The sequence below is a fragment of the Chaetodon auriga genome, chromosome 21 (genome assembly GCF_051107435.1).
Source record: "Chaetodon auriga isolate fChaAug3 chromosome 21, fChaAug3.hap1, whole genome shotgun sequence".
In the NCBI taxonomy this organism is placed as follows: Eukaryota; Metazoa; Chordata; class Actinopteri; order Chaetodontiformes; family Chaetodontidae; genus Chaetodon; species Chaetodon auriga.
The window spans coordinates 2,394,763-2,406,614 of NC_135094.1; the positions used below are offsets into that span (position 1 = coordinate 2,394,763).

Sequence of the window (11,852 nt, forward strand, 5' to 3'; positions counted from 1 at the left end):
TGTGATTTAGTGATTTCAGACCCATGGCAGCTAATAATCAGAATTAAATTAACAGTAAATTAACTGTAACTTAACTATTATTAACTTAACAATATATTTCAAAGTTCTGTCACAACTAATTATTGTAAATGTTATAAACTATATTTTTAATACCCTGATAATGATAAATTAAAAAATATATTTCTTTAAGTAAACACTGTTTTTTATGTCTGTTATTATGAATATAAACAGTGGAGGCTATTAAAAACACAAAACCTCTCATTTAAAAATGAGTAGAACCACATTTCGAAGGAGCGAATCAGGTTCAAACAGCCGTAATAATCAATGACTTTAATTAATGACTTAAACCGTAAACTTTTACACAAAATCCACTCACAGACGGTTAATCAGGGACATTAATTTCAGTTTATTTCCTTAAAAAGAAACAAGTGAATGTGAGTTTGTGCAGAAAAGCGTGTGTGTGTGTGTGTGTGTGTGTGTGTGTGTGTGTGTATGTGTCATTATAATCTGTCATAAATAAATCACAACATAGAGAACAGTGCACATTTTACAGCAGGTGACCCTTTAAACCTCGTCACAGCGCGCACACGCACACACACACACACACACACACACACACACACACACACACACACACACACTCTCAGTGAGTTGAAGAGGAGCTCAGCACATCTGCTGCCGTTTAGGAGCTCAGCCGGCGAAGAGGACGAACTCTCCTCCTTTAGGTCGAAGGTGACACGAAAACACAGAAGTTCACTGCTGCCTTTGCACAAATCAACACACAACAACAACAACAACAACAACAACAACAACAACAACAGGTCTGTCGACGTTGACAAATGATCATTTTCTCAATTAATCAATAATTAATAATAATCTGTGTGATCTATGAATTAAAAAGTGAAAAATGGCCGAGTGACGTCTTCAGATGTCCAAAACTCAAAGACATTCAGTTCACTTAATTTCCCCGGCGTGGGACTATAGACCGTATCTTATCTTATCTTATCTTATCTTATCTTATCTTATCTTATCTTCACAGTGATTTTACAGAACAAACAGAGAAAAGCAGAAAAGCTTCACATGTGAGAGGCTGATTCACGTTCAATGAGTCCATGAATGAATCATTTCTGCTCTTCGTGTCATAAATAAATGTTTCCATTTGCAGAAAATATGTGATTCATATTTAGGAGTTTAAGTTTTGCTGAATCTGTTCGGATGAGTTGATCTGCAGCAGAAAACAGCAGATCAGACGTTTTCGTTTAAAGCGTCAGTCCGTGAGAAGCCGAGGACGTCCGGAGGTCGCCCTCTACAGGCGCCGCCGCGCATCAGCACTGCAGAAACAAAAAAACCACGAGAACGAAAAGCGGACATTATCAAAGCGATGACGTGGAGACAACGGGACGTTCTGTGCTCCTCAAACCACCCGAGCCGTCGCAGAGGCCGCCGAAACAGGTCGTCTCACACCGGCTCTGTGGGGCCAGTTTGGTGAGTTCGCTCAGCTGAAACCTCCCATTATATACCCCTAAACAGTATAAAGCCATTTAATGTGTAACTCCACGTTCAGCACTGAGAAACACTCCGTCTTCCTCCACAGTCCTGATCTAATCTGAAAACCACATCTCCTGTTTACAACTGACCTATTTCACAATCCTGTGAATCAAAGCCGTTGTTCCTAGAAAGTGTAGAAAAGGAGAAAAGGAGAGTGTGTGTGTGTGGGGGGGGTCATGTGTTTCTCACATGAATTTCACAGCTATCTTCATCATCGTCATCACTGCGATGTAGAGTCATGGGGGGGGGGGGGGGGGTTAGAGGGATACTGTCAAACATACAATATTGCACAATCCAGTGAGTATACACAGATGTGAACTCTGGCATACTTTTAGCACACACACACACACACACACACTCACACACACACACACACACACACACACACACACACACACACACACTCACACACACACTCACACACACACTCATGCTGCAGCCTCGACTGGCCTGTTCTGTGTGTTCAGCGCACAGATTCAGTGTCTCTTTGCATCATAAAGGAATGAAAGCTGAAGATAACAGGAAGAGCGACTTTGACCTCTCAGGCTGGTCCGATCGGGCCTTCGCGGCTCGTCGTGTCACTTTTCACAGAAACATGCTGGAGCTTCTTTTTGTTGCTTTTAGGGAATTTATTTCCCTGAAAGTTTCTCTTCCTGTTTCAGTTTACAGCACGAAGGGCAGCTCGGAGAAAAAACTGGTGACGTGGACCAATCAGAGCCCAGTGCTGGAGGCTTAAATCAAGTTTTTTAACGGGTGTAATTTCGTCTTTCGTTCAGGACAGTTTGACCCTCTGATGTCTTTGATTCATGGTTTTAAAATAACTGGATTCTCCAATCTCCAATCAGCTTCTGTAAAAATTTAGTAAAACCAAAACAAAAAAAGCTAAATCTCAGGTTGTTTTTTTCCTGAACGCTCTCACTGACTCGACTGGAGAGCTCTTGTGTACTTGTGTGTAGTTGTACGTGTTGTCTGTGGAGATGAAGGTTCGGTCAAAGACACGCCGAGCGTTCGCCTCGTCGCCCGGACACAAACTCCTGGATTCGGTCGCTCTGCGATGGATTTATGGGCTTTGACACGAGTGTGAATCTTTCTTTGGTTTCGACTGGAAAGGTTTCGGTTGTTCAGTGAGGCGGCTTTGTGATTTTCAAAGGCAGAACGGTGCTGCTGCTTCGTCTCACTGTTTGTGATGTTACACTCTGCAGAATCTAAAGGAGGCTTTCCGGTGGGTGATCCGGCTCCGGTTTGCCCCCTGGTGGACGTCAGTTTGAATCCTCCAGCCGCACGCTAAGCGCACAGGTGAGGTTTGTAGAAGCAGGTACACGAGGAGCCGTCCATGTTTTTAAATTCAACACCTCCTCTGACTGATGTCTCGCTCAGGCTGCAGCAGCAGATCAAAGCTGCGACCTTCTGGGTTACAGGTCCAAAGACGGGTCCTCCCTGCAGGTCCAGCGAGGAGCTCCCGAGGACCGGGCTCTCGGCTCCGGGACGTCTTTGGGGCCAAACCTGCTCCAAGAGGATCTGCATTGCTTTGGTTGTCTACAGGTTCTGGTCCAGCCAGCGGATGTAGTTGTTCATGCTCCTCTGTCCGACGCTGGACATCACCGGCAGGAAGGCGAACACCATGCAGCCGTGGAAGCCGTCCTCGTAGTGGTCACTGGTCACCGTGACGCCGGCGTCCTGCAGGCGTCTGACGTACATCAGCCCGTCGTCCCTCAGCACGTCAAACTCACAGGTCATCACGTACGCTTTGGGCGTCCTGCCCAGAACCCCCGGCTCGGCCAGCAGCGGCGCCGCCCTCACGTCCATCAGCTCCGGCACCTCGCCCATCACCCCCGGGGATCCCGTTTCTTTGACCACCGGCCGGAAGCGCTTCCTGCGTTCGGCCGGGAGCAGAGCGGTCCAGTCCAGCTTGGAGCGGGTGCTGGCGCTGACGGCCGGCTGGTCCAGCGAGGTGTGGTTGTTGGCGAGCAGCAGGGGCTCCAGGGAGGCGTCGGCGCCCAGGTACTGCAGCCAGAAGCGAGCCATGACGGGCCGGTAGAGGATGGGCACGGCCTGGTTCTGCTGGTAGGACGGCGTGTAGAAGTCGAGCGCCTGCAGCACGGGGTAGATCAGCGCCTGCAGCTTGAAGCTCGCCGTCAGGCTGCGGTCGGAGCTGAGCTGTGGACACACTCGGAGTTAAGACCTCAGCTCACGGGATATTTGGACTGTGCATGTGCATATGTGTGTGTTAATGTGTGTGTTTTACCTCCTGTGCCACAGCGGCAGCCAGGTTTCCCCCGGCGCTGTCCCCGGACACACACACCCTCTCCGGGTCGATGCTGTAGCGCTTCAAAACTTGAGAGGACAGGAAAGACCGTGACGCCGCCAACGCATCGTGGTACTGGTCTGGGAACACCGCCTCCGGAGCGAGACGGTAACTGAAGCCAGAGGACATGAAGAGAAACGACTGTACTCCATGGACAGCGTTGGTGGTAAATCTACGTGTTGATGTGACAGAACTTACTCGACAGACATGACGACAGCGTCCAGGTCCTTCGCCATTTTCCGACAAAGCAGGTCGTAGGATCGCATCCCTGTGGCGAGTGATGGGAGATCATGACGTCATTAAAAAATGGGGGCATCATGTATTTCATTTCAGGCGATCAGTGTGAACCCTAAATGTGGACGTGAAACTCAAAAATCCTCCTTTTCTGCAGAGTTTTGAAATCAACACTCACGTCCGCTGCCGAGGGCCCAGCCCCCACCGTGGAAGTACAACACCCCCCTCCTCAGCTGCTTCCCCCCCTTCGGCTGGAAGACTCGGGCGGGCACGCCGCCCAGCGTGGAGTCGGTCACGTGCACGGCGGGGCAGGAGCGAGCCTCGATCACCTCCACCCAGGACACCACCTGGTTCAACAGGTGCACCCGGTGGCACACGCCCAGCGCGTGAGCCACGTCGCTCTGGAAGCACAAACACACACCTGTCAGGTAGAACACGCTGTGCTGGCTGCAGAGAGGCGCTGAAATCAAAACTTTATTGACAAAATGAAGCCTTCAGCTGTCAAAGCAACCTGAGGAAACGTCTGTGAGCGACTCCTGGCTGCACAAATGCTTCAATCAGAGGTGGAGAAGTACTGAGATCTTTAGGAAAAGCAGCAATACCACAGAGTAGAAAAACTCTGTTAGTAGTAAAAGTACAAAAGTATGAGCATGAAAGTACACCAAAGAGTTAAAACACTCATGCAGAATGGCCTATTTCGCAGTAACATGTATTACTGGATTCTAATTATCGATGCGTTCATGTGTTGTAGTGGAGGAGAAAGTGCAATGTTTGCCTCTGAGCTGTGGTGGAGTACAAATATGCAGTATCAGCAAAAGGAAATAATGTATGTACTCAGTGACTTTCCACACTGGGTTCACCCCAGAACGTCAGACCTGTGGACTCTCACCCTGCCACTATGCTGGTTATAAAACACTGAAATAAGGCGGAGAAGAAGAAATCCAGCAGGAAACCGAGCAGGGCGTGAAAACCCGTCCCGAAACTCGTTTCAGAGATGAAGAGTTGGGTGTGTGAAGAGCCGAGCGGCGGCTTCAGTTAGAGCTCATCATTACAGAGGAGCTGTGCCGCACGTGCACGAGGCTGAGTACACGTGCACGAGGCCGAGGTCTGGTTACACCACCTCCATACGTAGGCTCAAAGGTCCCGTCCTATGAAAACCAAGTATCTCTGTGTGTTTAGATTATTAAGAAGATGATAATCCTTCAGTTCATCTAAAAGTATCACAGAATGTGTAAATACATGTACTTCACTGAACATTATTATTATGACACTGTGTTTTCTCATTCTCTCATGTCTGTTCTGAGCTGCTATAAGTGACTGGAGTGCAGTATATTGTACAGTATCCTGCATACTGTGTAATTATAATAAACTTTATTTGTAAAGCACCTTTCACACAGGAAGTGCTTTACAGTTCAGAAACCACATGAACCAACTAGAAAAGACAGAGTGTTAAAAACTGACCGTAGAAGAAGAATAAAACCTGCTTAATGTTGATAATAAAAATAAAGACAATGCATTAAAACTGCAGAATAACATATAGGTAAAAATGCAGTGCAGTAGTGTACAAGTACAAGTATTATTGGAATCAGTCTGTTCTGTTTCATTCAGCATTTGTTGAGTTTTACTCTAATTTCTTATTCTCCTGTATGTCAATCTAATCCTGTAAAATCTGAATCTGTCCTGTTACATATCCTCATCTATAGGCCGACCACGTGACGCTGTCCTACAGGTACATGCTGCGCTGATCATTACGTGCTTCCTCGTGTCACCTGTTTAAAGTCTTTGTTGATATTTTGTCACCTGTCTTGATGCATTCACGCACATTCCGCTCTGACTCTGTGCACCTGTAAAAGTCTAAATCCTCTGTATTTCTCGTGTTTTCTCTCATTTTCTGACCCGGTCAGCTGCCGGTTTTCCCTCACATCAACCTGTCTCCCTCTGCCCTCCTGTCGGCGCATCCCTCAGCTCTCACCGCCTGCATGAAGCTCCGGAACAGCGCGTCCAGCAGCATCAGCTTCCACGGCTCGCTCACGCCGCTCGGCAGCGGCAGGTAAACGTAGTAGGCGGCCGCCGACAGCAGCACGGCCCCGGCCAAACGGAGCCTCATCGCGGCGCCGTACCTGCACAGAGTCTACCGTTCATAAGGGATCCCACTCCCCCGGTCCCAGGCGATGGGTGGCTCCGCCAGGGATCGACGAAACGTGGAGGAATGACCCTGATTTCAAAATACTAACCGGGTTTTAGGTTCTCACTCTTTCTCACGGCAGCGATGGCGAACAACACGCGATCGTGCTCTTATTTTGAAATTTCCATCCAGGAAGTAACGTTTGGATTGCGTAACGTGGTTGCTGACGGGAAATGGAGTTTTTAAAACGTCAACATATATGAATAGAAAACCAGCCTGAAAAACGCATTCTTTGGTTCATATAATGTCGTTAATGAAATTAGTTTAAATATTTTTATTTATGAAGATAATTTAATAAGAATAATATATTTGTCTGGTGTAAACTGTTTACATGTTCTACACTTGTTGACTTCTCTTATCTTGATACAAAACATTAAAACATTTTAGAATCAGTATGTTCATTCTTCCTCTATTTGATTCGTTAAAAGTCCACCAAATTCAACTCCCTGTCGAGTAATATATAATTTAAAGCCAGACAACAAATCTATATCTGTCTGATTTATTTCACATGTTTGTGTATTTAACAGAGAAAAATAAACCAGTTTAAGTGACCCATACCTAATCAAGAAGAAAGTTCAGTTTCCCTGCACTCTGAGTTTATTCTGCTCTCTTCCGGATATTTACTGAATCAAATATTTTAAATTATGGTAAAACTCATGAACTCAAAGTCCATCATGTTCTGTAACGTGGCTGAAATAACCCATAATGACGGACCTGAACAGATGCTCTTTCTGACTGTAGGTCTGTGAAAAGGACACGCTTAACAATCCAGAGAAATCTAGAAGTTTCAGAAAGCCTCTCAACTGGCATTTTCTAGTTCCCACACTGCAGTGGACCTCGCCTGTCTGATAATTGGCCACACCTGCCTTCAACTACTGCCACCTGTGTCCAGTTAATGAGCAAATTAAGAGAGGACGGCTTATAAAGGGCTCCAGTGGACTCTCAGTGACTTATTGTTCTCATACTGGCTCAGTTGTGTGGTTTGGTAGGTGCTGACAGACGTGAGTTTGCTGCTTCATTGGCCTACAACTGTGGCTGAAGCCATGGGGTTTCTCTTAAGGTAAGTTTTGAATGTGTTTATGTGTTTGTTGAACTCATTACTAAAGCACGCAGTAACTTGGATGTCTTGTCTAGATGGTTGCTGTTGTCCTTGCTAGTTGTTGGAAGACATCAAGCAAATGGTAAGTTTAGTCAAATTGTGGAGTTTCTTAGTTTATGACATACATGAACTAAAATACTTTCTCAACAGCTTCGAGTATTGGATCGGCTAAGAACTATGGAGATACTGGTGTGTTGGCTGTAGGCTTTCAACCAGATTCAAGTAGCTCTAACACTGGAGTTGAATCTTCATGGAGCTCTGGGCCACTTGGTGGTGATGATTCAATCCCAAATGCAAATAAGGCAAGTAGCTACTGATACCAAGTTATCAGACTGAAACTGAGTAACAAGAACTAAACTTCAAAGTTCTTGAAAGAATTGCAATGTTCATTTAATGCCATCAACCCCTGCAGGTAGTGGAAACAGTTCATCAGCCACAGGTGCCCCCGCAGCCAAGCTATCCATCCCAGCAACCGCCACAGGTGCCGCAGCAGCCCGGCTTCCCATCCAAGCAACTGCCTCAGGTGCCGCAGCAGCCCGGCTTCCCATCCCAGCAACTGCCTCAGGTGCCCCAGCAGCCCAGCTTCCCATCCCAGCAACTGCCTCAGGTGCCCCAGCAGCCCAGCTTCCCATCCCAGCAACTGCCTCAGGTGCCCCAGCAGCCCAGCTTCCCATCCCAGCAACTGCCTCAGGTGCCCCAGCAGCCCAGCTTCCCATCCAAGCAACTGCCTCAGGTGCCCCAGCAGCCCAGCTTCCCATCCCAGCAACTGCCGCAGGTGCCCCAGCAGCCCAGCTTCCCATCCAAGCAACTGCCGCAGGTGCCGCAGCAGCCCAGCTTCCCATCCAAGCAACTGCCGCAGGTGCCCCAGCAGCCCAGCTTCCCATCCCAGCAACTGCCGCAGGTGCCCCAGCAGCCCAGCTTCCCATCCAAGCAACTGCCGCAGGTGCCCCAGCAGCCCAGCTTCCCATCCAAGCAACTGCCGCAGGTGCCCCAGCAGCCCAGCTTCCCATCCCAGCAACTGCCGCAGGTGCCCCAGCAGCCCAGCTTCCCATCCCAGCAACTGCCTCAGGTGCCCCAGCAGCCCAGCTTCCCATCCCAGCAGGTGCCCCAGCAGCCCAGCTTCCCATCCAAGCAACTGCCGCAGGTGCCCCAGCAGCCCAGCTTCCCATCCAAGCAACTGCCTCAGGTGCCCCAGCAGCCCAGCTTCCCATCCAAGCAACTGCCTCAGGTGCCCCAGCAGCCCAGCTTCCCATCCCAGCAACTGCCTCAGGTGCCGCAGCAGCCCAGCTTCCCATCCAAGCAACTGCCTCAGGTGCCCCAGCAGCCCAGCTTCCCATCCAAGCAACTGCCACAGGTGCCCCAGCAGCCCAGCTTCCCATCCCAGCAACTGCCGCAGGTGCCCCAGCAGCCCAGCTTCCCATCCCAGCAACTGCCTCAGGTGCCCCAGCAGCCCAGCTTCCCATCCCAGCAACTGCCGCAGGTGCCCCAGCAGCCCAGCTTCCCATCCAAGCAACTGCCGCAGGTGCCCCAGCAGCCCAGCTTCCCATCCAAGCAACGGCCTCAGGTGCCCCAGCAGCCCAGCTTCCCATCCAAGCAACGGCCTCAGGTGCCCCAGCAGCCCAGCTTCCCATCCCAGCAACGGCCTCAGGTGCCCCAGCAGCCCAGCTTCCCATCCCAGCAACGGCCTCAGGTGCCCCAGCAGCCCAGCTTCCCATCCCAGCAACGGCCTCAGGTGCCCCAGCAGCCCAGCTTCCCATCCAAGCAACTGCCGCAGGTGCCCCAGCAGCCCAGCTTCCCATCCAAGCAGAGGCCACAGATGCCCCAGCAGCCTAGCTACCCTCCCAAGCAACAGCCTGGCTACCCATCCCAGAGGCCCCAACTGCCTCAGGTGCCCCAGCGGCCCAGCTTCCCATCCAAGCAACTGCCTCAGGTGCCCCAGCAGCCTAGCTTCCCATCCAAGCAACTGCCTCAGGTGCCGCAGCAGCCTAGCTTCCCATCCAAGCAGAGGCCACAGATGCCCCAGCAGCCTAGCTACCCTCCCAAGCAACAGCCTGGCTACCCATCCCAGAGGCCCCAACGGCCACAGGTGCCCCAGCAGCCCAGCTTCCCATCCAAGCAGCGGCCACAGGTGCCCCAGCAGCCCAGCTTCCCATCCAAGCAACTGCCTCAGGTGCCGCAGCAGCCTAGCTTCCCATCCAAGCAGAGGCCACAGATGCCCCAGCAGCCTAGCTACCCTCCCAAGCAACAGCCTGGCTACCCATCCCAGAGACCCCAACGGCCACAGGTGCCCCAGCAGCCCAGCTTCCCATCCAAGCAGCAGCCTCAGGTGCCCCAGCGGCCTAGCTTCCCATCCAAGCAACTGCCTCAGGTGCCCCAGCAGCCTAGCTTCCCATCCAAGCAACTGCCTCAGGTGCCGCAGCGGCCTAGCTTCCCATCCAAGCAACGGCCCCAGCGGCCCAGCTTCCCATCCCAGCAGCGGCCACAGGTGCCCCAGCAGCCTAGCTTCCCATCCAAGCAGCGGCCACAGGTGCCCCAGCAGCCCAGCTTCCCATCCAAGCAGCAGCCACAGATGCCCCAGCAGCCTAGCTACCCTCCCAAGCAACGGCCTGGCTACCCATCCCAGAGGCCCCAACGGCCACAGGCGCCCCAGCGGCCCAGCTTCCCATCCAAGCAGCGGCCACAGGTGCCCCAGCAGCCCAGCTTCCCATCCCAGCAACTGCCTCAGGTGCCGCAGCAGCCTAGCTTCCCATCCAAGCAACTGCCGCAGGTGCCCCAGCAGCCTAGCTTCCCATCCAAGCAACTGCCTCAGGTGCCGCAGCGGCCTAGCTTCCCATCCAAGCAGCGGCCACAGGCGCCCCAGCAGCCTAGCTACCCTTCCAAGCAACGGCCTGGCTACCCATCCAAGAGGCCTCAACAGCCACAGGTACCCCAGATTCCCCAGCAGCCTGGCTACTCATCCAAGCAGTGGCCCCAGGTGCCCCAGCAGCCTAGCTACTCATCCAAGGGGCTCCAACAGCCACAGGTGCCCCAACAGCCCAGCTACCAGCCTCAGTGGCATAAAGTTTCTGACCAGCCACATGATTATCCAACTTTTGTCCAAGGTGCTGGTCCCCAGATGGCTTCAAATAGGTAAGCAGTCATCACAGGCACGTTCATAAACATTGTCCACATCAGTGAATAATTTGGCCACACTTTCTTCCAGGGACAACACTGCTGCAGTTTATGGATATGGCTATGGACCTCAGTCAAACCCAGGGGTGCAATGGGCAGGGTATGTACTTAAACTTGGCTGACAACTGATTTTGCATTTTCATGCTGTCTCATCTTAATCATGTTTGTTTCAGGCCCAACAGCCAAGATTCTTCAAAGACTTTCAACTGAGCTGTTGTATTGACTTGAAAATCAATAAATTAACCTTGTATTCTGATGTCTTGACATTTCTGATTGTGTTAGACCACTGGGTTTACACAAAGTGGTTTCTGTGTGGGGCTGTTTATTAATGCAACAATTCTGCTTAATGCAGCATTTAATTACTTTCTATACATTTTATCTTCACTTGCCAGAACTTTTTTCCTAGGCAGAAATGGGCTGAGAAGATACTCAGATGCACCAAGTTGGACTTAAAGTAGTTTTACCTACTGAGGGTGAAGTCAAAGGACTTTGAACAGTAGGTACAAAGTACCACTTGAGGTCAGGAAATCTTCCTGTTTTCCAAGAGCTCATAACAAGTACATCTTTAAGGCCAGGTGTGGGCACATGCAGGGAGTGGATGAGTTCTGAAAACTTCAGTATAGTGTCAACCATCTTTGATCTAAGGGTTTGCAAGCATAATTGAGGGAAGTTGTCCATAACACACAGCCTGTTTCACACCAACTTTTGTTTACAGCAGGACATGATTGTCAGGGCAGTACAGACTTTATGGCACCCTCTTCTGCACAGAGTTCTATTTGATCTAAAGTAAATCATAGATTTTACCTTAAATTATCTTAGATTATGTGTATTACAAAGATTAAAGACAATAGACCAAAATCACATGTTTCAGAAGAGGCAGTTGTGCTTTTAGACACTTAAAATTTTGTAGACTTTTTCCCACATTGATACCTTTGAAACTGGTAAAGGTTAGCTGCTCTCAACATCTGTTTTATCCCCGTAATTTACACATTTGTGGTCTACAAAAGCTCAAGTCTATACTGCTTTACAGCATTCAGTGATCTCCCACAATGCATGTTGAATTTGTGACCTGCAAAATGACATCCTGCCACTAGAGTGCAGTGTTTCCATATTGGTGTTTAAAGTGGCTTTCTAACAAGTGGAGTTGAAAAAGATCTACAAATCCCAGAATCAAAGAGAAATTGATGCAGAGTGAAGGCAATTTAATGAAAAATGGGAAAGCAAAAACATGTTTGTTCAAGGAGAAAAGCTGCTATGTCTTATGTTATGAGGCAGTGTCAGTGATGAAGGAATAGAATTTGTAACTTAAC

At 49.9% G+C, this 11,852-nt stretch overlaps 2 protein-coding genes across 2 annotated transcripts; one reads left to right on the forward strand and one right to left on the reverse strand.

Moving 5' to 3' along the window:
* Positions 1–347: 347 nt before the first annotated feature.
* LOC143314464 (neutral cholesterol ester hydrolase 1-like) lies at positions 348–6,265 on the reverse strand. Its single transcript, XM_076721489.1, has 5 exons — positions 6,060–6,265; positions 4,266–4,488; positions 4,052–4,121; positions 3,794–3,965; positions 348–3,705 (listed from the first exon to the last, which is right to left on the reverse strand). Exons 1-5 carry the CDS (start codon positions 6,192–6,194, stop codon positions 3,085–3,087), a joined length of 1,221 nt encoding a protein of 406 aa, XP_076577604.1. The 5' UTR covers positions 6,195–6,265; the 3' UTR covers positions 348–3,084.
* Positions 6,266–9,187: 2,922 nt separating this feature from the next.
* On the forward strand, positions 9,188–10,689 carry LOC143314514 (uncharacterized). Its single transcript, XM_076721578.1, has 2 exons — positions 9,188–10,500; positions 10,574–10,689. The coding sequence occupies exons 1-2, from the start codon at positions 9,188–9,190 to the stop codon at positions 10,662–10,664; spliced, it is 1,404 nt and encodes a 467-aa protein (XP_076577693.1). The 3' UTR covers positions 10,665–10,689.
* The last annotated feature ends 1,163 nt before the right edge of the window (positions 10,690–11,852 follow it).